The sequence below is a fragment of the Parasteatoda tepidariorum genome, chromosome 7 (assembly GCF_043381705.1).
Source record: "Parasteatoda tepidariorum isolate YZ-2023 chromosome 7, CAS_Ptep_4.0, whole genome shotgun sequence".
NCBI classification, from domain to species: domain Eukaryota; kingdom Metazoa; phylum Arthropoda; class Arachnida; order Araneae; family Theridiidae; genus Parasteatoda; species Parasteatoda tepidariorum.
The window spans coordinates 84,395,067-84,421,185 of record NC_092210.1 but is presented as its reverse complement, the minus strand read 5'-3'; the positions used below and the strand labels follow the sequence as shown (position 1 = coordinate 84,421,185).

The window sequence follows — 26,119 nt, the reverse complement described above, 5'->3', positions numbered from 1 at the left end:
ATAGAATAATTACCGCATATGTTTTCATAAAAATAAATTTAAAAAGAAAATTTTAATTTATATGATTATATAAAATTTTCTTTCATTTATTTAAATGGCTTTCCCCCCTCCTTCATCTGTTGATTACAGTTCTCGTTTAAGGGGCATTTAATGAAGGTGCATTTCCATACCTCTCCACGCCACTGCGCCTAGTTGAGAGGCGCTGATCTAAATGATAAATCGCATTCTTCCGTTTTGAATTTCTTTTTTCGCGGAAGGATGAAGAAAGCCAGTTTGACAACATATTACGTCACAAGTTGTGACGAACGAAACAGTGAAGAGTTTTACTTTCACTATTTATTATTCTGCAGAAATAAGATGCGAAAAGGAGCTTAACGTAACATTGGCCTTGGTAAGTTTATCTAGAAACGGTAAAGATTCATTACAACTTTGTTAAATCGTTACGGGCTGTATAAAATGTATTTTTTAGAAAAATTCTCTGTTTTTCACTATTTCAAAATCAATAACTAAATTATAATTTTTCGAAATCCACTATGCAACAGTGTTGTCAGGATTTCGAAAAGATTAAAAACAAAACAGGAGGTCTTTGGCAACTTCCTGCACTGCATTTCAGATCGCTGCTCTCGCTGTTTGTTTTATAGCCTAGCTTCCATGCTTTAATATAATTTATACTTTATATTAGAGGCTAAGCCCCCTGTTCACTGTCGCTCACCAACCCTCGGTACAGCTGGTGTAGTTCTTTAAAAGTGGCTTTGCAGTCTGGGATGGATTACCAATAATATATGGAAAAGCCTTGTTTACAAATCTTATTTATCATTAATACTTATTAGTCATCATCACACCAAACATTTTATTCATCATTGAAAAAATAATTACCCCCAAATATTATTTAAAAGTTTTTAACAACTTACATTCATTAATAATTATAGGAATGTATTGTATTTAAGTATGTATTATTGTATCATAGTAAGAATCATAGTAATGTATTTAAGAATCATTATTGTCAAAGAAAATTTTAAATAAAACATTATCGAAATAATAGAATAATATATTCAAGGTCTTAAAAACAGAACTAGTTAACAATTATACACTTATTTTAGTCAGAGGTAAATTTGCTCCTCTCATTTTTAATGTTTTTTTCTGAAAACGAGCTTAAGAAATTCTAATTTGAATTATGAAATGTAATCATTTTTTTTTTTTTTTACGTTAGTCTTTTTATTTTATATTATTTTAAGGAGATACATTTTGAAGAAAAACTAATAAATGGCTAATAATAGAGGATTTGGCATTTTACTACAAAATGCTCTATATCTTCTACAAGCAAATCGTGGTTTTCTCCTCAATGCTTTTGGATGGGTAAAACAAATAAGAGAAAAAATATTCTCTTATTCAGTTATAAACTTAATTTCCAGACTTGAATTTTTAAAAAAATATATATTTGTAACAGGGCTCGAAAAACCGCCCGTCCTCGGCCGTCAAAAATTCCCCGCGGACAACGAAATTCTCGAATCCGACGTCCGCCCATTTTCCCATTAATGTTCGTGATGCATTTTCAATTTTTGTTATTAGAGTTGATGTTTTCTCTGTCTGGGAGTACTGTAGCGGTTGAAAGGGGCTTTTCAGCAATGAACTAACAAAAGAGGAATGCTTNACACATTACGTACTGGTCTTAAACAAGAAGCGTTAAACGCAATCATGAACATCTACCTAAATGGAAAACCCCTTTCAGATTTCTGTGCAGAAACTTTTGTTAATCATTGGCTTGATTGTGGAACTGACAAACGTCATATTTGATTCATTTAAAAAACGCAGTACCCTCGAATAAATTGACATTCCAGATAACTAGACCTTTGTCATTTAAATTATTTCATAAAAGAAATACTAGATTACTATTAGTGACCTAGTATTTCTTTTATTACTGTATAATGTAATCCTAGTAACTACTAATTCATTGTGCAATTTATATAAATGTTAGTAATAAATAAGAGAAAATTATATTTTTATTTATTTAGAAGCGACGGGTTAGTTTCAAAGGAGGACGGGTACATTGTTGGACAAGCCGTCCTCGGTGACGGGTAAAATTTCTGAATTTTTTCGAGCCCTGGTTTGTAATATAAACTTGGAAGTATTTAACATTTAATCATTATAAGTAATTATAATTAACTATGCTGTTAAATAACTCACTTTTAAAACAAAAATAATATATATTTTTTAAATAATACTTATCTATCCACTAAATAACTTATACGAGAAATTTTAAAATAGTCTTTTTCAGTAGAAAAAAAAGTTTCATAGTTTTTTACGTATTTTTTTACAATCCAGACGAATAAACAAATACAGTCACAATTGCAAATTTTAAATATTTCTCTTTGTTCGTAGTTAACAGGATTTTAATGCATCAATTCTTGACTAGGAAGCAAAATACCAAAAGAGAAAAATAATTTTCAAAAGTTTTTTTTCTTTCCTTCATAGATATGATTTTAACACGAAAAAAATTTATCTCACGTTGATTTGACACACACATTGATTTAATATGTTTATAATCGAGAAAGTAATTAATTGAATCAGCGGTTTATAATTTTTTTCGTTTATGAAACCCTAAATGATCGATCATCATTCGGTGGAACCCCGATTTTATAAACAAAATATATAAAAACAATTGTAAACGTATTAACAAATAAAAGATTATTTTGAAAATATTTAAGAACATGAACATTTTCAACGCTTTATCATTAATAATCTTAAGTTTGATTTTCCGTACGACAGTTGAATTCGCAGTCCTAAAACTGAATCTAGTCTACTTAGGAATTTATTTTTGGTAAATATACATATGCTTAAATAATGAATAAAAATTTTTAAAAAAAAACTGAAAAATAGCAACAGTACACGTTAAAAATGGTTATTACAAAGACATATTTCTTTAACGAATTTAGTTACATTATATTGATTTAAAAGGCGCAATGGAAAATTTTACTGCACTTTTTCATAAATGCATGAGTACTTCATATTTTATTCAATTTAAAATCAGTGTTACATCTATCTAATCTAGAACGCCCAAAGATTAAAAGAGGAAGATTTTACTTTGACTAATGTATAGATCTCTTCAAATTATCCAACATGCGTAAATTTGATATTTATTGTTATTTAATACCACTTCATTTCGTGATACCATAATAAATCATGAGCTAATTATTATGATGATATGCCTTTTCTAAGAAAAAGCTTTTAAATAATCACAGATTAACATTATAGTCTAACACAGTTTTCTATTGTTGTCGGTACATTTTTGTTGGCCGGAAAATCACATGGTAGGATCTAATTTTTCCTCATTGATTTTCATATTGTTTTGGTTTTCATCAGCATAAGTTTGATAAAAGTCATAGCGGCATTTTTTTTCCTACAAATATTTTCGTACCCAAAACTTAAAGATAGTTAACTGTACCACTATTATTACGCTTTTGATTTTGATTGTTTTATAAATGAAGAGTATAAAAAAGAAAAATGTTTATTATTGTTTTATTTATTTTCATTATTATATATTATTATTATATTATTAAAGATAATTATCATATATAATTATGTTTATTATCACTAAGGCCCGGATTTTGATGACATTTGCATTTTTGGACATTTTTTGTCTTTTAGAGCATTTTTTTAGATTTATAGGGCATTTTTCTTTAAATTTTGAGGCGTATTTTGCATTTTAATGNGAAGAGAAAAAAAAAAGTATCCTCAAGGGTGGTGATTTGGAAACACTCTTTACATACATGATACTTTTCTAAATGTGCACATTTTTATCAATAGATGGCGGATGTTGATGGAAATGGCTGTTCTTCGGGAAATTTCAGTGATGACGTATACCAAAAGAAACCTATCAGTGAATGGCAAGAAAGTGATATAAAGGCAGCAAGAGAATTTATCGAAGCAACAGTTTTAAATATTTCATTTAAAGCACTTTGCGAACTTGTGAAAGAAAGGTAATAAGAAAACAATATTCGCACTTTAAACCATTGCAAAATATTGGCTACGGTCAGTGTGCGGGTGGGTGACCACTTGGATCAGTCTGCGTAGGGACCGAGGGTGTGCGGTATTGGTCCTCGTTAAACTGTGCTACCGTAAAGTGCTCGACTTCGCGCGCACGTCGTCGGGCTACCGAAGCGGGGGTGCCATCCCCTTCGCAGAGGATCAAAATTGTGATGGCATGTCTTCGGATCATCCTCCGGGATGTTTCCCAGACCGTCGCCAATAGCCCATTGTGCAGCTCTAGTGCGACGTAAATTAACAACAACAGCAAAATATTCTCAGAAAAATTTAAGTAGAATAATTTAAAATTGGAACACTGGAACATCTTAATGATGTTACTTTGCTATTCGAAAATAATAAAACAATTTACACCCCTCCCCCCTTTTTGAGAAAAATGAAAAGCTCAAGCGTAACATTAAGTCTCACTTTGGGGGTTTGTCTCCTGCTTGCTTCTCTCCTCAACCCCCATGCGTAATAATTTTTTGTATCTTTAAGATAAACGGATTGCTACCTTAAAGGTAAATGAAATTCAATTTAAAACCTGCAAGTTACGTCACGCCAGGGTCATCTAATCAGGTTGCAGATATTCAATTAAATCTGATCCGAAAATGGATACAGCGAGATAATAAACTCAAACATAAAAGCTGTAACGTTAGCACGCTATGCACAGCTACGTGATTAGACACAGCTGTTAATAATATTTCTCCTTATTAATTATAATTTCTAAAGCTCAATAGATGGCGCTCTGCGCAGTAATGTAAAATCATTAGTTTGCTAATCAGTTTCCTCCATGACACTGTACCATTATCATCATCCTTTTGTTATTAAATATATATTATGTTAAAAGGCGTTTGTTATGATTGAAACCCCGAGATCTGAGATCATATCACCGTATTTAATAACAGCCATGTGAAGTTCCAAAAATGTTTTCTTGTATTAACACATATTTTGTCCCTCGGATTTAATTTCTGACTCGGTCAGAATAAAATTTATGTCTAATGATTTTGCTCGATTGCCGTCACAACTTCATGTACGATTTTTTTTTTTTTTTTTACATTTAAATTTCTTTATTGGTTGACTAAAAAACTCGCTAAATGTTTCTCGATTTGAGAAAGATTATTTATCAATTTGAGATGAGATTATTTATAATAGTACAATAATCCAATCGTTATTTTATTTGCATATATTGATTGGATTCAGTTTTACATATTATAATAAAATAAAAGTCTGTAACTGCTTAATAATCGTAAAACCGTTAATAAGTCAGATAATATTGCTTACATGTTAATCATAAAATGTTGCGAAGTAATTGATGTGGGGCTGGTATGAAAAAGCTTTTTGCCGGCCCTGTACCTCTCCCCATGTTTTGCGGACACTGATTCCAGGTTTATAATAAAAAAACACCGCTCTTTACTTTTAAGCTTTTATTTTGAAATAATGATCAAATTAACCGAGAATAATACCAAGAATGGATGATGAATTAGTATTACAGGTACCGTTAAATAAGAAATAAAGTAATCAATGAAGTAAACAGCAAAGTAATGTTTACATACAGATAAAGTAATATTATACATGTAAAAATACCCTAACAACTCTCATTAGTTTTATGTTTAATATACTCGTCAGTTTTAAACTTTCAGAAACGCGCTCAAAATTAAAGATTTGTTGTTGTTGTTGTAATTCATTTACGTCGCATTAGAGCTGCACAATGGGCTATTGGCGAGGGTCTGGGAAACATCCCTGAGGTTGATCCGAAGACATGCCATCACAATTTTGATCTTCTGCAGAGGGGATGGCACCCCCGCTTCGGTAGCCCAACGACCTGCACTCGAAGTCTACCACTTTATGGTGGAACAGTTTAACGAGGACCAATACAGCACACCCTCGGCCCCTACGCAGACTGATCCAAGTGATTATCCACCCGCACACTGACAGCAGCCAGCGATGCTTGACTTCGGTGATCTGCTGGGAACCATGTCTTAACGATCAGTCCACTGCGGGACCAAAATTAAAGATAATAGCATGTAAATAAGATGTATATATAGATAAGATTATTAAAGATAATGGCATATATATATATAGAATTATTAAAAAAAGTTTTATTAAAAATGACAAGGGTACTGTGGGGATTATATCTTATAAAAATATTTTTTCTTTCACTTGTTAACTTTCCTAATACCATCTCATTTAGGTGTACGGGCGATTATTGTGGATATTATCACTTGTTATTAAATTTTGTTTCACGATTCCAAAAGAAATTTGTAAAAAAAACCTTATTACTTAGGAATTGCTAGAAACTTTATAAATTTTCAAGATACACTTTTTAGGAACTTATTTTTATTACACATTCAATTCAGCCAAGGCTGAACTAGATCAGTAATATATCTGTTACTGTTACGAGCAACGGTTACTATCAAGTTAAGCCTTGATTCAGCGAACTGATCATGCGTAAGGATACATTAGTAATGGTGCATTCCCTCCTCAAACTGCTTAAAATTTGAATCCAGTATTTTAGATTTCTTTTCAGTTTAGTTAATCATAATTTTGCTTAATAAATCTAAAACCCTACTTACAATTTCAGGCCAGATGATCCAATACAGTACGTGATTGATTTTCTAATAAAATATAAAGATGAGTATTCAAAGGATATCAGTTTAATGAAAGGTAATCATTTATTAATGAACTTATATTTAAATTTAAGTATTACTAAATTGAAAAATTCACATTCAGACCTTTTTCTAAGGCGTTTATTTATTCATTTAATTTTTTCTTTTAAAGAGAATTTTTGAAGCTCCTTAACTCAGAAAAATTAAAAACCACAATTAGAGAGCCTTAAATTCAAAGCGAAACTTAATTTTTAAATTACATTTAATGCAGAGAGAAATTTACCAGATTTTTAAAGTATTCTTTAAATATTTTTTTAAGAAAATACTAAATTTTTTTCTTTAAAAAAAAATGCTAATTTGGTGAGACTTTACTATCTAGGTGTTAAGTATAACAATTTAATGAAAAATTATTAGTTTTTTGCATATTTTTATCAGCGTAAACAAAGAACTTTTCAAATGTAAAATATTATATGGTGTTGCTATATATCTCACTTGTTTCGGTCACTGAGCTACAGTGTAAAAACATTTAGCTTGGCTTAAAATTTTCGTACATGTAATTAAATGATGAATTCATTCAATAATATTGTTGTTTTATTAACTTAAACGAGTCTGAGGAACGAGGACATGCACTATGGATTTCAGCTCTCCTTATTTAGCAGTTCTTTCGATTTCTTATGAATAACGCGTAGCTATGTTGATTTTCACTATGAATGATTCATGATATAACGAGTGAATAATGATGTGATATTGCTATTGTTACTACTTAATTTGTTATTTAATTTAAAGATTCAAAAAAGATGGAATCCGGAATCGAAACTGAAAGCAGACAAATTCCGGATAGAAATCATTGGGTTGAAATTTCTTTAGGTAAGTCTGCCGCAACTTATTGCAATGTGTCCAATGATAGTTACACAAAGATGAACAACAACTGTTAGATAATATTCATGATTTTTTTTTACGGAAAATTTTAAAAATAAATTGGAGGTGTAAAGACTTAACCGAAGCTCTTTCGCCAAGTAAAATAAGAAAGCCACAGTTTAAGTGTCTTACACTTAAAGCAAAGCTATTGTTTTACGCAGTATATAACATCTTGCCGTGAAGAATTATCTGGGCTTTAGAACGGGCGAATAACTTGAAATACTTTAAAAGTTATTAAACTTTCTAAAAATTCTCCAATTTGGTGATATTTTTCCGCTGAGATGAAAACTGACAAAATCAATGCCTCCATCTCAGTGTTTGCAAATTTTAATGAGTTCAAATAATGCAACGTTGAGTAAGTTTATATATAATAATTAGATCTCAAATACTTTTATTTTCACAAAACTGTGGGCTTTTCTCCATATTGACGTTTTGCGCCATTTTCAGAATAAGCATAGACAACGCTGGCTGTAGATAGGCTAAACTTTATCTAACATTCATGATTAACTGTTGCAAACTTGTGCAATGGCATATTCTTCTCAAAAAACCTACTCCTTACTTAGAGTGTAACTCCAAAGTCTATGAAGAGTACGTGCAATGGGAATAAGCCCCTATAGGTTTCAAAAGTGTGGAGGGTTGATTCTTTAAAATGAAGAAGGCGGTTTCTCGAGTTCAGCGAGTCATTCTCATCGAACTTTACATTCGCAACTACTATGTGAAAGTGAGTACCGTGAAAGTGTAAACAAAAGGAATAACTTTGCTTTTATCTATTTTTCGTAGTTGATTTTGTTTTTAATCTGTGGAATAGTGAGTGAAACAGGGAAAAAAAGATGTTTTTCTAAATTGTTGTGTTTGAAACTTGGTCTTAATATGTTTTTTTTTTTTTTAAATTTGCGCGTAAATCATTTACACATAAAGAAAATAACAGATAAGTTAATGCAATAAAAAATGTAGTTTGTGTAATTGAGAGAAAATATTTTTAAATCCTGTAATAAATTAGCTTTAATTTTCAATAAAGTATTTAGAAATTATATTATTTTATAAGCATTTTATTAATATGAATAAACAATTGTGCAAAATGAATAATATTTTAACGTGACTTCGCGAAACTATGTAAATTCTAAGATTGTACAAACAAAAGATTCAGGGTCAAAAACTCAAACTAACTTTTAAAACTTTTGCGAAAACTAAAGGTCTAAAACTTTTTGTGACTCATTTAACTTCGAGATTCCAAAAAGATCTATTAGCTGTTATGGAATCTAAAAAATTTTTTTTTGATGTTATACTTCTTATGCGACTTCCAACAAGGTTGCGTTAAACATTTAACCAGTGTTGCCAGAACTTAAGATTAAAAAGTAGCGAATGGGAGCTCCAAAAGTAGCGGATTCGAACATTTTGTAGCCCAAAAATAAATTATTTTTATATATATATATATTAATAAAATTAATATCACAGCATAAATAAAGTTTGCCATGTTTTGAGTGCTCTAATTTATTTGGCTATATTTCTGTAAAACAGCGCCGTTTGCCAGAAAACACTAAAATTATAGTAACATTGGATAGCTCGTTTTGTCAAGCTTTTTTATGTGTAAAAATCAGTCGGAACTGTCTTCGATATTTTAATGTTGGTGCGGTCTTTGAGCTGCATAAGAATACTAAGTGGTTTCGACCTCAGCTCGCTTCGTTCCCCAACCACAAGAACCTTAATTACTCGCGCATAAAAATGTTCTCACTAGCTAATTTTTTTTTAATAAAAATTATCTCGCGTTTCGAGGAAATTAAAAATAAGACCTAACAAGGACCCAATCGCCAACAAGAAATTCAGAAAAGTTCAACTTCATGGCACACATCTGTGTGCATTTGAAAATAAAAGGCAAAAAATCTTTTTTTGATAAGCAAAATAATTTATTTAATCATTTCTGCTCTGAAGTTCGAAACAATACAAAATACAAACATTCAGCTCGCAGATGAGAAATATGACTTTGCTTTTCTTTGTAACAGCATCAATAATTGTTTCAAACTCGATTGAAAATAGTTTTGATAGTAATTTAGTGAACAAATGAATATTTTGATTTGGGCCACGTATGAAACAGTATTTTAAAGCGTCTACGAAGCAACAAATATTTTTAACTAATTTTTTTTTTTCATTTATAGTAGCCGTAACATCTGTTGTAAAGTTAAAAAAAAAAAAAAAAAAACAATGATAGAAAGATAGATTTGCACTAAATGCTCGTAAATATTTTCTTTTCTCGCATCTTGCTTAGTTGCTGTGCTTACTTTACTTGCACAGTGAAACCTGTTAAGTTGACCATCTCTATAAGTTAATCACCTATCTAAGATTTTGATGATCAAGTGCAAAACTGGTAAAAACAATTTATTATCATTTTTATAAGATGACTTCTCTTATAAAACCATCAAATTGTAGTTCCACTTCTGATCAGTTTACGATAGTTTCACTGTAGTAGCTTTAATAATTTTCTAAACTCCTTTTATAACACGCAGCATATACATTACCGTGTTTATCATTTAAAGTAATTATCTTTCCTAGTTATTTTGCAATTACTATAAATGTTTCGAAAGGTTTAAAATGTTGACATTTTCGAATTAAAAAAATTGTCGTTATTCAGTTTTCCTGATCCCTAAGTGCATTNTAGAGTTTGAAACGTTCCAAAAGTGTGGAGGGTTGATTCTTTAAAATGAAGAAGGCGGTTTCTCGAGTTCAGCGAGTTATTCTCTTCGGACTTTACATTCGCAACTACTATGTGAAAGTGAGTACCGTGAAAGTGTAAACAAAAGGATGAACTTTGCTTTTATCTATTTTTCGTAATTGATTTTGTTTTTAATCTGTGGAATAGTGAGTGAAAGAGGGAAAAAAAAAGATGATTTGTTAAATTGTTGTGTTTGAAATTTGGTATCAATATGTTTTTTTTAAAATTTACACGTAAATCATTTACACACAAAGAAAATAACAGATAAGTTAATGCAATAAAAAATGTATGTGAAAAAATATTTTTAAATCCTGTAATAAATTACCTTTAATTTCCAAAAAGATCTATCAACTGCCATGGAATCTAACAATTTTTGCTTATTTATCAAAAGACATTTTGAGTTAGCTAATTTTACTTTAACTTTGAGTTAGCTTATTTTCACTCTAAATTTTTCAGACTCCTAGGCGTCATAGTAAGTTGTTTGTTAAGTTGTAAGTTAATAACCCCATTATTATACATAATAAGCAAGTTTTTTTTTACAAGTTATAAGTATTTCTAATGATAATACGAAATTTTTATTGTTAGAAATATAAATTATAAAAAAAAAAAGTTTTTTCAAGTACTCAAAATCAGATATTGTTTTTATATCGCATTATCATTCTTTAAATATAATTCCGTGAATCTTTTGAGTCTGGTGCAAGTTTCCTTTTCAACGGTTCAACACTGTTAAACCATTAAATCAGTTCTTTACCATTTTTAAACATTAGCATTAATAAGAATAAAAATGAATTTTTTATTTTGTTTCCCATCATATCCTATATTAACGTGAAATACTTATCAACAGTACTTTAAAACTTATTACATAGTAATTTTCGTTATGCTTTCAAATAAATTTGTAATAACAATTTTTTGTAAAAAAAGTTGAGCGCTAATACTTTTTATTAAGTAGATATATATAATTTTAAAATAATTTCGAGGGAATAGCGTAACAAAAAAAAAATTTTTTTAGAGATATTTTGATCAAAAACAAAACAGCTTTTTTTCGTCTTAATTTTGCTTTAATTATTTTCTTTCAATATGTTTTTCTTCACCCTAAAATTTTAACATTTACTTTAACTAATTTAATTTCCTACTTCATGCTTTACAAAACTTACATTTATCTAGGCCGATAGAGAAAAAAATATACAGTTTTATGAGGGGTTGGGGAATTATAGTTGGGCATGGAACAAAAATAAGTAAAATAAATTATTTTTATACAATGCTTTTTTTAAAAATGTTGTTGTTGTTGATGCATGCCTGTAGGCAGAGGGGGTGAGATTGTTCTTGTTTTCCAGTGGCGCCATCTATGGCCAAGAATTCGACTTCTGCCACACCTTACGTCACACCCGTTTGCAGGGCAGACCCATTCATACATCCATTTATGCATCCACGGATCGTAATTTTAACCTCAATCAGAGAACGATCGATCTCTAATCCAGTACTCCCGGAGGTATTGATTTGTTATGGGAACATAGAGGACTTTTACGACTCGACAGATTTAACGTGCATCAGTCACTTTACTACACGGGGAGTCTTCAGCCGGCGGGATTCGAACCCACGAACTCTCGGATAAGGACCCAGCTCTCTGCCGACCAGGCTATACCGGTCTTTAAAATGTTTTTGTATATTAAAAAAATTTTTGGAAAATTTGATAGCTCGAATATTTAATTAGATGTTGAAATTAGTTAACTTCATTAACTCCTTGCGTTGCAAAAATATGCTGAGCTGATTATGATGCTTTTGTCATAAAATAGCCAATGACGTATTGTACATATCGGCAAACAATTATCAAGAAATAAAAAAAAAGTCCGTAGTTCGTATCAAAGTTAAAGTTTTGGTTAACTACTTGACACTTGTTACGCTTACTTGGTACGCCAACGCAGCATCCTTACTTCGTACCATTTTTTTTCTTCTTTTGTTAGCCATTTGAAACTGTTTGTGTGTGAAAATTAAACGTCATCTTTTCTTTTCTCTCTTTTCTTCAGCTACAAATTCACAAACTGAAGAATCATTAGAAGCTTTCTTTGGTAAGTAAGTTCATAAAAATAATGATATAAATCAATTTTTCTCACATGTTTTTGATTTAAAAAAATCGTGTTCAAATTAATTTTCAAATTTTGTTCCAAATTCAAATTTTTCCAATTTTGCCATTCACCTGAGTTCCACATATACATCGTAGGACTTTTCACCAGAAAGTTGCCAACACATCCTGATCACTTGAGGTTAATGCCTATATCTCAGACGCAAATAATAAAACAGATCTTATACAAAGTGTGGCAGAAAAAGTAGGACAAACAATTTTCAAGATAACTTCACTAAAAATAAATTTATTTACAAGTAATAATAAGAGTAGACTTTTACTAATAAATAAATTCAATTGGTTTCAAAATGGCCGCCTTTTGCAGCGATGCAGAGGCTCAAACGCTTATTGAAATTTTCAGAGACGTGTAGCAAGTCTTTTCACTGATAAGAAATTGTTTACCATTCAACAAGGGTCGATAAATGAGTACCAAGCATGCTTGGGAACTAAACACTGGGGGTGCCGCGTTTGGCCAGCACCGTTTGGCCGACCACCTAACCGGAACATTTGCTCCTGCTCCCCAGAGCCCAAGATCAAGAAAACTGAGATGGGCACAGTAGGCCTTGGCCATGGGCTGTCGCACCACTGAGGTTAGTTTTTTAGTCTTAGTATAATTAAATCAACTGTCGTTATATCGTGGTTGTGAATGACAACGAGTTTACACTATACCTATTGGATGATTCTTATACTTATTTCAATAGCAGAGCATTCTTATTGATTCTTACTAGTATCTGATTGACCATTGATAAATTTTCAGTCGGCAGGTAAGCGAAAGGACAGATTTGCTATTTCTATATATGGTGTTCCTTAATAATCGTCCTTATAAAAAAAATCTCATGTATATAAATATATTTTAAATTGAATATATTTACTTACAGGGTCTTCCGTAATAACCGACCTATTGTTATTAAAGCCTCTGTCAAAAAACGACCTGAATGTTTGATTGTCTGATAAAATTTTATGGTTTTCGAATAATTTTCTCTCTTTTCTCCAGCAATCGATCAGATTTTGATGTTTTTAGTTTTCACCTTGCTCAGTAGTGATTCATTAGATTTCGAAAGCTTTTTCTTTTCTTTTTTTTTTTCCTCGCTTGAATGTTATTTAGCGACTCCCAATAGACAATTTTTTTTTTCTCAAAATTTTCTAAAATTATTTTAAAACGGTGATATTTTAAACGACGGAACACCCATTCATACATTTTATATCCAATTTCATAATGTAATAAAGAGAATAAAAATAACTTTGTTTTTCTTTTCTAAGATTTAAATCCAGAACTAAGAGTGAAATTTGAAAATCTATCAGCATCATCAGAAATTCAACACAATGAGACAGGTATTTTACAGAGTTCCTTGACAAAATCATGTACTAACGAGCGATTGAAGATACTGCGTAGGTGCTTCGCGATAGATTTCGAGAAAAGTGAATTAATATCTTTTTTCTTTCGATCGCTGATGCTACGAATGTTAAAATAGAATCTCAAAAAACTAATAAAGTAAAATGTATTAATAATTTTTTTTTTTTTTTTTTTTTTTTTTTTTTTTTTTTTTTTTTTTTTTTTTNTAGATTATTACACGAAAATGCCAAATATATTAAAAATCTCAATTGTGAATTTCTTCGCCTGCATTTTTTATTTTTATTTTTCTGCGTGGCAGTATATTGGAAATAAATTTTATTTTCTATTATTCACGTAAAAGAAATAATTTATTTTATTTTGATATTTCACTAAAGTAGGGTTTCTTAAAGTGTTTGGTGGGTGGACCCTATAAGCATTTAGCAAATCCAACACATGCGTGAGTAAAATTGAAAATGGAGATCTAACACTTCATTTTGATAGTAGTGTGTGTGTTTTTTTTTTTNTTTATGAAGTATATATATATATATATATATATATATATATAGCATAATAAATAAACACAAAAATCAGGAAGAAAATTAAGAAAAACAATAAGTTTTATTTATTGAACATAAGCTGCAAGTAAATAGAACTTATAAAATAAGTTCAAAATGTTCGAAATGTAGATAAAACAGGGAAAAAATTACAGAACAATGAAAAAAGTGAAAAAAAAAAAGACAAAATAATAATAAAAATAACAAAAACCGAGGGGGAAAAAATCCGAAAAAAAGGACAAAATTTTTTTTAAAAATCCGGAAAATGTAGGATATAATCTTTTCATCAGCCCACACGATTGTATCCGCAAAAATATTTTGCGGATTATTTCCGGATTTTTGCTATTTTCGTTATTATTTTCCTTTTTTTCCCTTCTTTAATTGTTCTGTAATTTTTCCCTTGTTTTATCTACATTTTGAACTTATATATATATGAAGAGCATAGTAGAAGAACCGGGTAAGCGACATTATTTGAGTATTCAGCCGTTATTATGATACTAAAAAAATCATCAAGTTGCCTTCGCATATTTATAAAAATCGATCAGTTTCAAAAGAACATTCCACAATGAAAACAAAATCTTACGATTATAAAACCTTGATTTTTATAAATTTTAGTATATCTTCTCATAAAGTTTATCGTACAGATTTAAGAACGAACTCATTTTCTCTTTCATAACTTGTTTCAAAATTATTAATTAGTTTTTGAGTTTTTTCAATTTTAAAACAAAATGCATGTATTGAATACTTGACTGTCTGTAACAAAACTGAGATGAGTTTAACGTGTCTTTGTATTTATAGCTTAGCATTTCAATAGAAAATTATTTCTATTAATTATGCTTCATTAATTAGTAAGCAATGGTTTAGGAACATTTTAATTTTCAGAACTTAATTCATGAATAAGATATGTTATATATCTTTCAAATCCCTGAATAAGCTTTATTGTTGTGCTCCATAAAATACTTAGTTTTATGTAGTTATTTATAAAACCTTGATATTATTATTGTACTATCGAATACAAATTATAATAATAATAATAATTGAATAGGTGAAAAAATATAGACTTACAGCATGCGACTGATAAATGAAAAACCAAGTATTTTTTACTTTCTTTTTTAAGAGAAAGACAAATCAAAAAGGTTCCCCTCTACCCTTCCTCGCGGAGGTGTAGCCAAAAATCACACCCGCTCAAACCAAACAGGAGAACGGATCTTGAAACCAACGTAGTTGGAAAATCGCATCCCGCCACGCCATTTGGGGTCAACCTATAGTTTAAGAAACTACTCGTCTAAAAAACCCTAGTCTAGCCTCAGAAGCTAAATTATTGTTTTAAATTTTCGTTGATAAATAAAAAGTAAAAAGAGATTGAAATCTGAAAAGCTATCGACACAAGAAATTTCGCTCGGTAGTATATCATTTATTTATTTTTTTTAGAAACATTTTAAATTTTATAGAAAAATAATATTGCCTGTCTTTTAAACTTATATTTATGGAAAATTAATATCTATGATAATAAATGGAAGAGTTAATGCGTTTCTCTTATAACTCCAAATATATCTTTCTTTATCTAAGCAGGGACGTTTTTTTTCTTCTCTTTTAAGATTTAGACCCACAGGCAAGCTTGAAATCTGAAGAGCTATCGACACAAGAAATTTCGCTCAGTAATATATTATTTATTTATTTTTTTAGAAACATTTTAAACTTTATAGAAAAATAATATTGCCTGTCTTTTAAACTTATATTTATGGAAAATGAATATCTATGATAATAAATGGAAGAGTTAATGCGTTTCTCTTATTATATCCCAATATATCTTTCTTTATCTAAGCGGGAACGTTTTTTTCCTCTCTTTTAAGATTTAGACCCACAGGCAAGCTTGAAATCTGAAGAGCTATCGACACAAGAAATTTCGCTCAGTAATATATCATTTATTTATTAAAAAAAAAAAAAGAAGAAATTTTTTCAGAAAAATAACGTTACACATCTTTTAAACTTATATTTACTGAGAATAAATATTTATGATAATAAAAGGAAGAGTTCACGTGCTTCTCTTACAACTCCAGGACCGTTTGTACTAGCGTTCTAAAATTTGGACAGCGGGGGAAAGAGGAGAATTGTAGTATTTCTATTGGCATGGTAAAAAAACGCAAAAAGTAAAATTAAAGTAAATAAAATTAACCAAACCATTGTGCTTGATTTTTTACAATTTGAAATGTTCCAATCATTTTTTTAAAAAAGTTTATTTCGAGAACGCTTTCCTAATCTATTCCAGGATTATAACTTACTTAGTGGAAAATCCAATATTAGCTCAAGATCCAATGGTAGACCTTTTTATGGATAGTCGAAATCAAAAAGTGATGACACAGAATATTTAAAATCTATGTACACTGCTTTACTTATTGGGTTCATGAAAGACACTTAAACTAATACTAATGATAGGAGAGACATTCATGTTCCTTAACAATTAAAGATTTTTTAAGGAAGAGGGAGGCAATGCGGGAAGCGGTAGCATAAAACAAATTAGAAGTAAAAGTTTTTGAATTGTTATTAAAATTTTTTATTATAATAATAATAATAATTAATTTTTTTTTGTAGAGCAACAGGGCCATGATGTTAAAGATAGTTCATCAGTAATAGAACAAATTGACTTTAGAGTGAAAAAGTAAGGTTGTAAACTTATGTACGATATGTTTTAAAATTTAAATCTAATGAAGAATATTATTTGAGGTGCATGAAGCTAGATAATATAATAGAAGTTGATTACTGGTTTTAAAAATCTAATAATTACAGGGTGGCCACTCAAATCATCACCTCCTCTACAATATTTGCTTTTCCTAAACTGCCTATTGAAAGAACTCCCCTCGCCACGAAGTCTAAGACCAACTGCTACTATGGAAACAAGAAATAGCGCATTTCAAAGAGGGGAGCTTCTTTCTCTTCTGATTTCCTTTCTATCGCTAACCCGAGTCAAAACCTGTATAAAATGATGCCCAACGCTTTTACGCGAAATAATTAAACCTCGTAACCATAGTAACCGCCACCACTCTAGACGAATGGCTAAGCGAGTTCTTTGCATAGACAAACTATAGTCTCCAAAGAGGTCAAAGGTTTCTCCATTCATTTAGCAACGGTGGGAGAGTTTCATGTGGCATTCTAGTTTAACAGGATTATAATGGTGGGTGCAAAAATTTTAATGCAAGCAAAGTATTCCTAATTTTATGATAATTCAACTGTTTGGCTATAAATTTCCGTCAAAAAAGTGGGTGTAACGAATGGTAAAACAATTACGATTAAGAAAAAAAAATGCATACCATCTTGTCTTTAAAACTCCCTGATTTTTCCAGCATTAAAGAATGTCATGATAATGCTCCACCCTGAATTAAAACTCATAAAATTAGTGCAAAAAAAGGAGAAATTCTTATGTAATATCATTAAAAAATTTAAATTCGAAATCTTAGTCACGTCGTTTTTTGGTACTATTTTAACGATGAACTAAATTGCATTTTTCTTTACAGAATATCAGTTAATTTAAAAATATTCGTCACAGAGCGCAACTGAAACATTAATAACTCTCTGAAAATTCGCAAGTTGCTGTTAATATCATATTTAAACAAAAATGTTAATTTTCCTACTAAATCTATTTCTATTACTTAACGTTTCAGAAGCGTTCATTTTATATTTGAAATCATTTCTTGATATATGAGGAAGGAATTTTCGTTGAGTATATTTTTATTTTACTTAGGAAGAACATACATATCGACTTTGGTATTCCAAAAGTGGCTCTAAATTCTCTCGAAAGTAACTTTCTGCGGATGAAAAGTAAATGCATTTGAATTAATCTTCATAAAATTTTCGAATTAGATTTACAACCATCCAATCTAAGCACGCCATCGCTTATAAACTTGCAAAGCACATATTAAAATAATGTTCGTATTCGAGGATAATGTTATGAATGCTTTTGCTCAGTTGTATTCAATAAATCATAATAATTCTATTATCTATTAGCAATGTTGGGTAATAAGTTGGTTTGATTTTTTCCCCTCTATTTAAAAAAAAATTGTTTGAACCTTGAAAATGATTTATAAAGATCAAAAAACATTTATTGTACAAACTAGATTTCAGTTTGTAGCCAGTGGCTGGTAGAATCGACGAACTTAGTAGCCACTTTTTCCTCAAACTTAATGAGTCGGTGACCAAGGGCGCCGGCAGAATAATATAAAAGGGGGTGCAACCGTCTAACAAACTAACCCCCCCCCCCCAATTTTTTTTTTTAAAAAATATTCTGTTATTACGTTTTTTTCGTTATTACATATACTTTCATCTATTAATTTTTTTCAAGATTCAGGTATAGGACAAAATAATAGGAACACCTGTGAAAAAATGAAAATGTTTTATTAATAAGGAGTTGGGCCACCTTTGGCCTGAATGACAGCTTGCATTCGACGTGAGATTGACAAATAAAGATCTTGAACAAAGTTCATTGGAATTTGCAGCCATTCCTCTTGAAGGGCTGTCTCGAGTTCGGAGAGTGTGCGTGGAGGAGGAAACCGAGCACGGATTTTTTCTCCAAAAGACCCCACAAAGGCTCAATGATATTGAGATCAGGGGACTGAGGACATCACGTTAGATGGTCCACTTCATAATTATGCTCATTTAACCATGTTTGAACATAGTGAGACGTGTGAACAGGGGCGTTGTCATCTTGGAACACAGGACGTTCTCTCGGAAAGAGAGTATGAAGCATAGGGTGAAGATGATCTGCAAGAATGCATCGGTAATGGTCCCCCTTGGCCACCCCCTCAAGACAACGAGAGGCCCCAAGCCACGGGCAGATATAGCGCCCCACACCATCACTGAACCACCTCCATGTTTCACGGTTGGAACCAGGCAGTCAACATGAAATGCTTCTGCCGGCGTTTGTCACACGAACACACGTCCGGTGGTCTGGAATAGTGCAAAAGAGGATTCATCAGACCAGATGACTTGTTCCCATTGCAGTTGTGTCCATTTTAGGTGGTCTTGGCACCACTGTAGTCTCTTCAAAGCATTCCGCGCTGAAACTAACGGTTTTGGAATAGCTACTCTGCCATGAATGTTAGCAGCATGCAACTCCCGTTGAATAGTTTTCATGGATACAGGGTTCTGAAGGTGGGTATTCATCTCGGATGTTATCACCGGCAGTGTAGTCTTGCGTTTTCGAGCGACTATCCTCTTCAACACCCGTCTATCACGGTCTGACAACTTCGACTTCCTGCCGCTGTTGTGCCTCGCCGAAGACACCTTACCCAACTTTGTGTATGCCGACAGAGTCCTTGATACAGTGGTCCTTGAAACACCTACAAGGTTCGCTGTTCTGGACACGGACGCTCCAGCCAGGCGAGCTCCGATTATCATGCCTCTTTTAAGGTCAGAGAGGTCGGACATAATCTCGTTTTGCTAGAAATAGATTTTTCTCATGCAAATCTCACACTGCCAAATGCTAGACAGATACCTTGCCTTTCATCACCACTAGGTGGCACATTCTTGCGACACGTGCCCGCCGCTTATTGGACGGTCGAGAACGACTCCATTCTTTCACAGATGTTCCTATTATTTTTTCCTATACCTGTACATTTCTTCATTGTTAACAAGATATTTTAAAAAAATTACGAATTTACGTGATCCGAAATGTGGAGGAATAGAGAAAATTCTTATGAATCCCTCAAATACATCGATTTAGATATTGAGGCCACACCGTTTTATCCAGCTGTAGCGGAGGCAATCAAAATTGGCCTAACTCTTCAAGCTACTACGTGTACTATTGAACGTACTTTTAGTACAATGCGACGCATGAAAACATGGAATCGGTACTACAATGTCTCACGAGAGATTAAGTAGTTTGTGCATGCTCAGTGTGCATAGGAAAAGAATCAAAGATGACTCAGAATTCATTGAAAATGTTATAAAAAGATTTGGACAGCTAACAAGACGATTACAATTCTTGTTTTATTAAACAATTTTAAATTGTTACGAATCAATAATTTCTTAACTATTTGCTTTTGAAAAAAATATTTTTAATAAAAATTTTTCTATAGTCTTTAATTGTTTAAAAAAAGCCAGGGGGGTGCAAGTGCACCCCCTTGCACCCCGCTGCCGGCGCCCTTGTCGGTGACTGATATCGATAAGTCCTTTTCATTTAATACTCACTTTTGGCAAACTTTTTTTCTTCGTTGCTCGGATTAAATTACATTAAAAAAAAAAAAACTCATATTATAAAAAATAATCTACGGCTATAAAAAGATAAATCAACTATAAAAATTGTATAAATATGAGACAACCTAAACATACTGACTTTAAAGAAATATTTTGGGAGGCAGAATGCATTTAATGAATACATAACAATTTTGAAATATGTGATTTGTTAATAAACTTTTCTTCCAAGAGTAATCTTTCCATCACAAATTGATGGATCAAAATTTTGAACAGAAATATAGGGCATTTAAATGAAAATTCTGTTTTTCCATAGTCTTTCTGAATTGACGTACTTCTATTATTTAAACGGTTTAAAAAAAAAAAACGATGAGAAAAGTCGCCACTTTTTGTGTTTACGTGGCGAGCGATTATTTTCAGGTCTAGTACAAACGTGTTTGGTTTTTATCAGTCCAAAGGAACTCTCTGCGCTGATGAGAAAGGAAAGGTATGGCAATGCAAGTAGTTTCGAAAAGTTAAACAATTACGAAATCAGGACTTAATTGCAACATTGAACTATATAGATGTCAATTTTCAAATAATTTAATTTTTCTTCTGTGATTGAACAGGTGGCAAATGCAATGGAAAAAGACTTTCCCTGCGAAGCGGCCCCAAATAGAAAATCCGAAAGAAGGTTATAAGATCTTACCCACTCGATTTTACTTGGAAGCAACAGTGTTATCTATCATAAGGGATGCTTTAGATATTATTATAATAGAAAGGTATGTTTAATTATATTTACTCGAAACATAGAGTTCCATAATGATCACCCTTAATGAATATTTTTTTAAAACCCTTGTTAAAAAATATAAGCATTAGATTTACAATAAATATTTAGGGAAGACACGCCAGAAACGTTATCACGGACGACTCATTACAGGTAAGTAAAGCTGATTATGACAAGACTATTTAAGTTCTAGAGCAGGGGTTTTCAACTTACATGAGGCCGGGGGCCGCAATTAAAAACACCAGTCAAATGGCGGGCAGCAACTTCATTAAAATTTTATATAGGACTTTTTAATGTTTGATGGGACATTAAATATTTCTGTCAGATTTTTATCAAGTTGTACAAAACAAAACTATTGAATTACGAATAATAATAAATATTTTCTTGGATGCAAAACCTGAAGTATAATTTTTTTTGTACCGTCGGTATGTTAATTTAACAGAAGCGAAGAAATTAGTTTTTTTTTAACAAAGGAAAGTATTTTAAACCCAAATAGATTTTCTACAAAAATTGTCCGCAAAAAATGACAACAATATTTTTCAGTTCGTGGGAAACAAAAGGCTTTGCTGGCCGGATGTGACCCGCGGGCCGCCAGTTGGTAAACACTGTTCTAGAGGTAACAGGATCGTTTCTTACTGTCGCTTAACTTAATTATTATTGTTCTAAGGATGTCCACCGAAGTTCTACATTGGGCAGATCGTAAAATTAATAATATTCTATTTAGCAAGACAACATCAACAATGGTATACAATTAACAAGCAGACAAAACATAACATCTTACACCCAAAGCTCATACGTAAAAGCCAATTAATATAGAAGTATTTGAGGGAGGTTATCCAATGGATGCGCGCATGCGCTATCATCAAAGTTTCAGTTCGGATTTTAACTTACCACACTTACATATGGGAGCCATTTGCTGTCCGTCTGAAAAGTATTATGATTATTATTTTTTTTTTTTTGAGAAGTTCTATGAAATTTATAATGATTTTTCTTTACGTCTTACTTATTAGCAGATAGTCTAGTCCAGGAAGTACTTTGTTTTAGGGCCCAACTTAAGACAAAAATAGTATTTTAAGGAAATTAAAATGAAGTAAAACTAAAATTACAAGATGTCTAAAACAAACACTAAAATGTTATTACACAAATTACATTCCAGTAACTTAACTTTTCTCTCTGTAATATTTTACAATTGTGTAAAATCGTCAAAATTACTTTCTGATAAAACAATAATAAATAAAAAGTAAGTTTTTAATTAATAAACTACAGCTCTCCAGAAATTAATATCATATGTGTTACCATACACACATTTACATTTTTAGCATTAAACAATAGGAATTTCGTAATGGTAACAATTTTATACTAGTGAAGAATGTGTAAATAAGAGATAGCAAAAGCTATTTTGAATGTTCTTTTCATTTTAAAGGAGCAAAACCCTTTTCGTAGTATCTTTCTTTCTATGCCATGTCTTACGTTAATTGGTTATTTATTTTTTAAATCTTTCAGCAAGATAATTTAATTCAGTAAGATTTTACACTAAATTTAAGAGAATATTTAATATTTCATAAAACTATTTAGCCAAAAGAATTTTTTTGTTGTTGAAATGTTATGTCGAAAGAAACAATAGGGACGAGCATTTCTAAACTCATAACGAATTTCAACACTGATATGAACAGATTCAAAAAACACATTTTCAATATTAGACAACAGTATCATGCATACTAAAACAGTGTGCGTAGCCAAATTTTTCAACAAAAAATGAGCACCTTTAAGACAATTAGGCACTCAAAAAATATTTTAAGCACTTTTAAAAAAAAAAAAAAATATCATTTAAATATGTGCACTAATAAAATTTTTTGTCTTCCACTGTAAGTATAGGGGTGCGTAACCTGCGGCCACTCCTGAACGCAATAATAATAAAAAAAAATTTATAATTTGCTTTGGAAAATAAGAAAAAATCGAAAATTCTTTTGATTTAAGTTTTGTTGGACGAGCTAAATCTAAATCAATGTAGTTTTTCGATTGCTTTTTTCGGTGGCTATCACCACGAATTTTCATAGTTTTAAAAATTGCAATATTTTTAATAGTACGACAAAATTATGATGCGTGAATTTCGAATTTCACTTGTGAAGTCACTTTTGTAACTCTTTATTCGAGTCCATTATTTTATAGTGACTTTTTGATCGTGCTTTCGAAGTCTATATTGTCGGATTTCCTCGTATTTCTTAAAATCTCGATATTTTTTGAACGATATTATAACTAGCGAAAATAGTAATCACTAGAGCCCGGATTTTGATGACCTAAAAAATGCCCTTAAAATGCGAAAATTGCGCTAAAAATGCCTTATGACATGACTTAAAAAAATATTGAACTAAAACAATGTTTTACTCTTCAAAATTATGATGAGTCGTTTAAAAAAATATAAAGCAATGCAATACTTGTTCTACGTTCATTAAAGTTCGACAAAAATGTTTTATATCCAAAAATAACAAAAAAAGGAAAATATATTGACCCCAAAACATTTTCATTTTGTATAGAAACTTAAATGAATATAACAACTTCCATCTCAGAATATTACTAAATATCAGAATTACAGTGGATTATTAAATTTTTCTTTAATAATATTTTGAAATGTAAACGAGCGTCTCTTGTCTGAAAGCAAATTTTTATACCAGGAGAAGCTTCTTTCAACGTCTACTGATGTCACACTTACTGACAATTCTTCTACAATTTGAAAAGATGTTGCTTCACCTGTTAATATCCTAGAAATTTTCATTGTTTGGAAGCCAGTGTAATAATAAAAAATAATGAAAATTAGAAAAATTTAACAAAAAATTTAAAAAATGCAAAATACGCCCCAAAATTTTAAAGAAAATGCCCTATAAATCTCAAAAAATGCTCTAAAGGACAAAGAATGTCCAAAAATGCAAATGTCATCAAAATCCGGGCCTTAGTAATCACTTTTCACGTGCATAATTTGTGTCAACTTTTGTCGTAAATTCAAGCTATTTTCCCATCGTTCTTCGAACAATACGCATTTACACATGGAGTAGCGAGATAAAATTTGATGCTCAGTTTGAATTTCCAATTTCAAATGTACAAAGAAAGTGCGAGAACTTCTGGTTTGGACTGAAGAAACTTGTCACAAAGCAAACTAGAAATAAAATCCAATTTTTTTTTAAACAAATGTTTAACTCTTAGTATCACTTTACAACCGATGAACTATAAAAAAAAACTTTGCACAACCTATGGAGGACTAATCAAAGCTAAAAGTCAGCCAACTATCAAAAATTTTGTTTTGAAAATTGCTATTTTTCTTTTCGTCCTCATAATTATTGTTCCGATAAATTTTCATTAATTTTGACTCCCACTGAATATTACTTTGATTGGTTTTGTAAATTTTGAAAAGTTGAAACCGGCAAGCGAAACAAAATTATAAGTGATCTATTCTTACAATGCAGAATTTTTTATCACTACCTAACACAAGTCTAACAAAGCAACTTATATCAAAACCCCCAAGACGTCTTGATCACCCAGATTCCAGTTTGTGAGTGCATAAGGAACTTAAGTATGGTTGGACAGAAAATGCATGCATTAATTAAAAAAAAAAACAAAAATTAAATCACACAAGGTTTATTCTCATTATGATAGTGGGTGAGACTAATAAAATAGTAGTTTTTTCTCCATATAAAAAAAAAAACTTCATTCGAATGCTCAAAAAAAAATTCAATTAAGTAAAATATATGGATTTCAGAAACTGAGTGATGAATTTTTTAATGTAACATGCTTTGAAACAAAATTTGACTTACTTTTAACCTTGGTATGGAATTTCAAATACCAGTTCAATACGAAGTTAAACTATGTGCTCTTTGTAATAAAATACCTTCTTTTCACTTTGCAGTATCATACTTATTTTTATTGTAATTTTTAGGCCAGAGGATCCAATACTGTGCATGACTGATTTCATGAAAAAATACAAAGCATTGTATCAAAGTTAATTTATGTGAAAATTCAAGTTCGAAGTTTTATCAGCCGTCCTCCCTCCTTCAAAATTTAATTGTAATCATTATCAATAAAATATTTCGCAATTAAGTTATCTTTTTTTTCCCCAACATCTTAGGGGTCAAAAGTAAACAAAACAGAAATTTCGAAAAAATATACTTTACTAAAACGTGGGAATCCAGACACAGAACAGTTGTTTATCAATATTTTCTTAGATAATGACTTTTTTGCACATTAAGTAATTAACGTGCAAAAAAGTCATTAGTTCAATAGCTAAAGTTTCTCCATTTTAAATTTAATTTTTCATCTCAGTTCACAACACAGCAGTATTTTTAATAAAAAATTTGATGGATCAGTACTTAGACAAAAAAGTTTAAAAAGAGTCGATTTTAGACAATGACATATGTGCTAAGGATGCAACAATTATTTGAACTTTGACCTAAAGGGCTAATATTAGGTTTGGCTGAATATAAAAGAACAGAAAATATAAAAACATGAATAGTGCAATAAACGAAAAAACAGTTTTTACCATTCTCATTTAAGTTAATCATAGTCATTAAAATATATTTTAGAATTGTAAAAAAAAAGTAAGTCAAAAGATAAAATTAAGACACAGTAATGATAACTGCATGAAAATTTATAAAATAAAAAAATTAATACTTTACTAAATCAGTACTGTTTCCGAAAGAGGTAGAAGGAACAAAATGTTTAAATTCTCAAAATAATGTCAAAAGTGAAAACCGAGCAGTTTTTCGGAAATTTATAGTTAGAAGCAGCTTATAGCACCAGTCCTCAACTGGTGTTCGACGAAGCCCTAGGTTTTGTATAAGGATCACAGAGGTTCTGAGAACAAGGAAATATTTTTAATTGGTAATATTTAGATCTAATCAACAATCCATAATTTGTAT

The 26,119-nt window shown here is 30.9% G+C and overlaps 1 protein-coding gene across 7 annotated transcripts; it reads left to right on the top strand.

Moving 5' to 3' along the window:
• Positions 1–238: 238 nt before the first annotated feature.
• Positions 239–25,301, top strand: LOC107450940 (uncharacterized). 7 transcript variants are annotated; one of them, XM_071183705.1, is made up of 11 exons: positions 239–391; positions 3,805–3,977; positions 6,605–6,687; positions 7,416–7,496; positions 12,279–12,320; positions 13,640–13,705; positions 15,859–15,918; positions 16,114–16,173; positions 16,853–16,919; positions 21,055–21,207; positions 25,141–25,301. In XM_071183705.1, exons 2-11 carry the CDS (start codon positions 3,805–3,807, stop codon positions 25,205–25,207), a joined length of 852 nt encoding a protein of 283 aa, XP_071039806.1. In that variant the 5' UTR covers positions 239–391; the 3' UTR covers positions 25,208–25,301. The 7 variants fall into 7 exon arrangements, with proteins under 7 accessions (XP_071039806.1, XP_042902551.1, XP_071039808.1 ...); XM_043046617.2 differs by having other exon boundaries at positions 13,634–13,705; XM_071183707.1 differs by lacking the exon at positions 7,416–7,496.
• Positions 25,302–26,119: the final 818 nt, after the last annotated feature.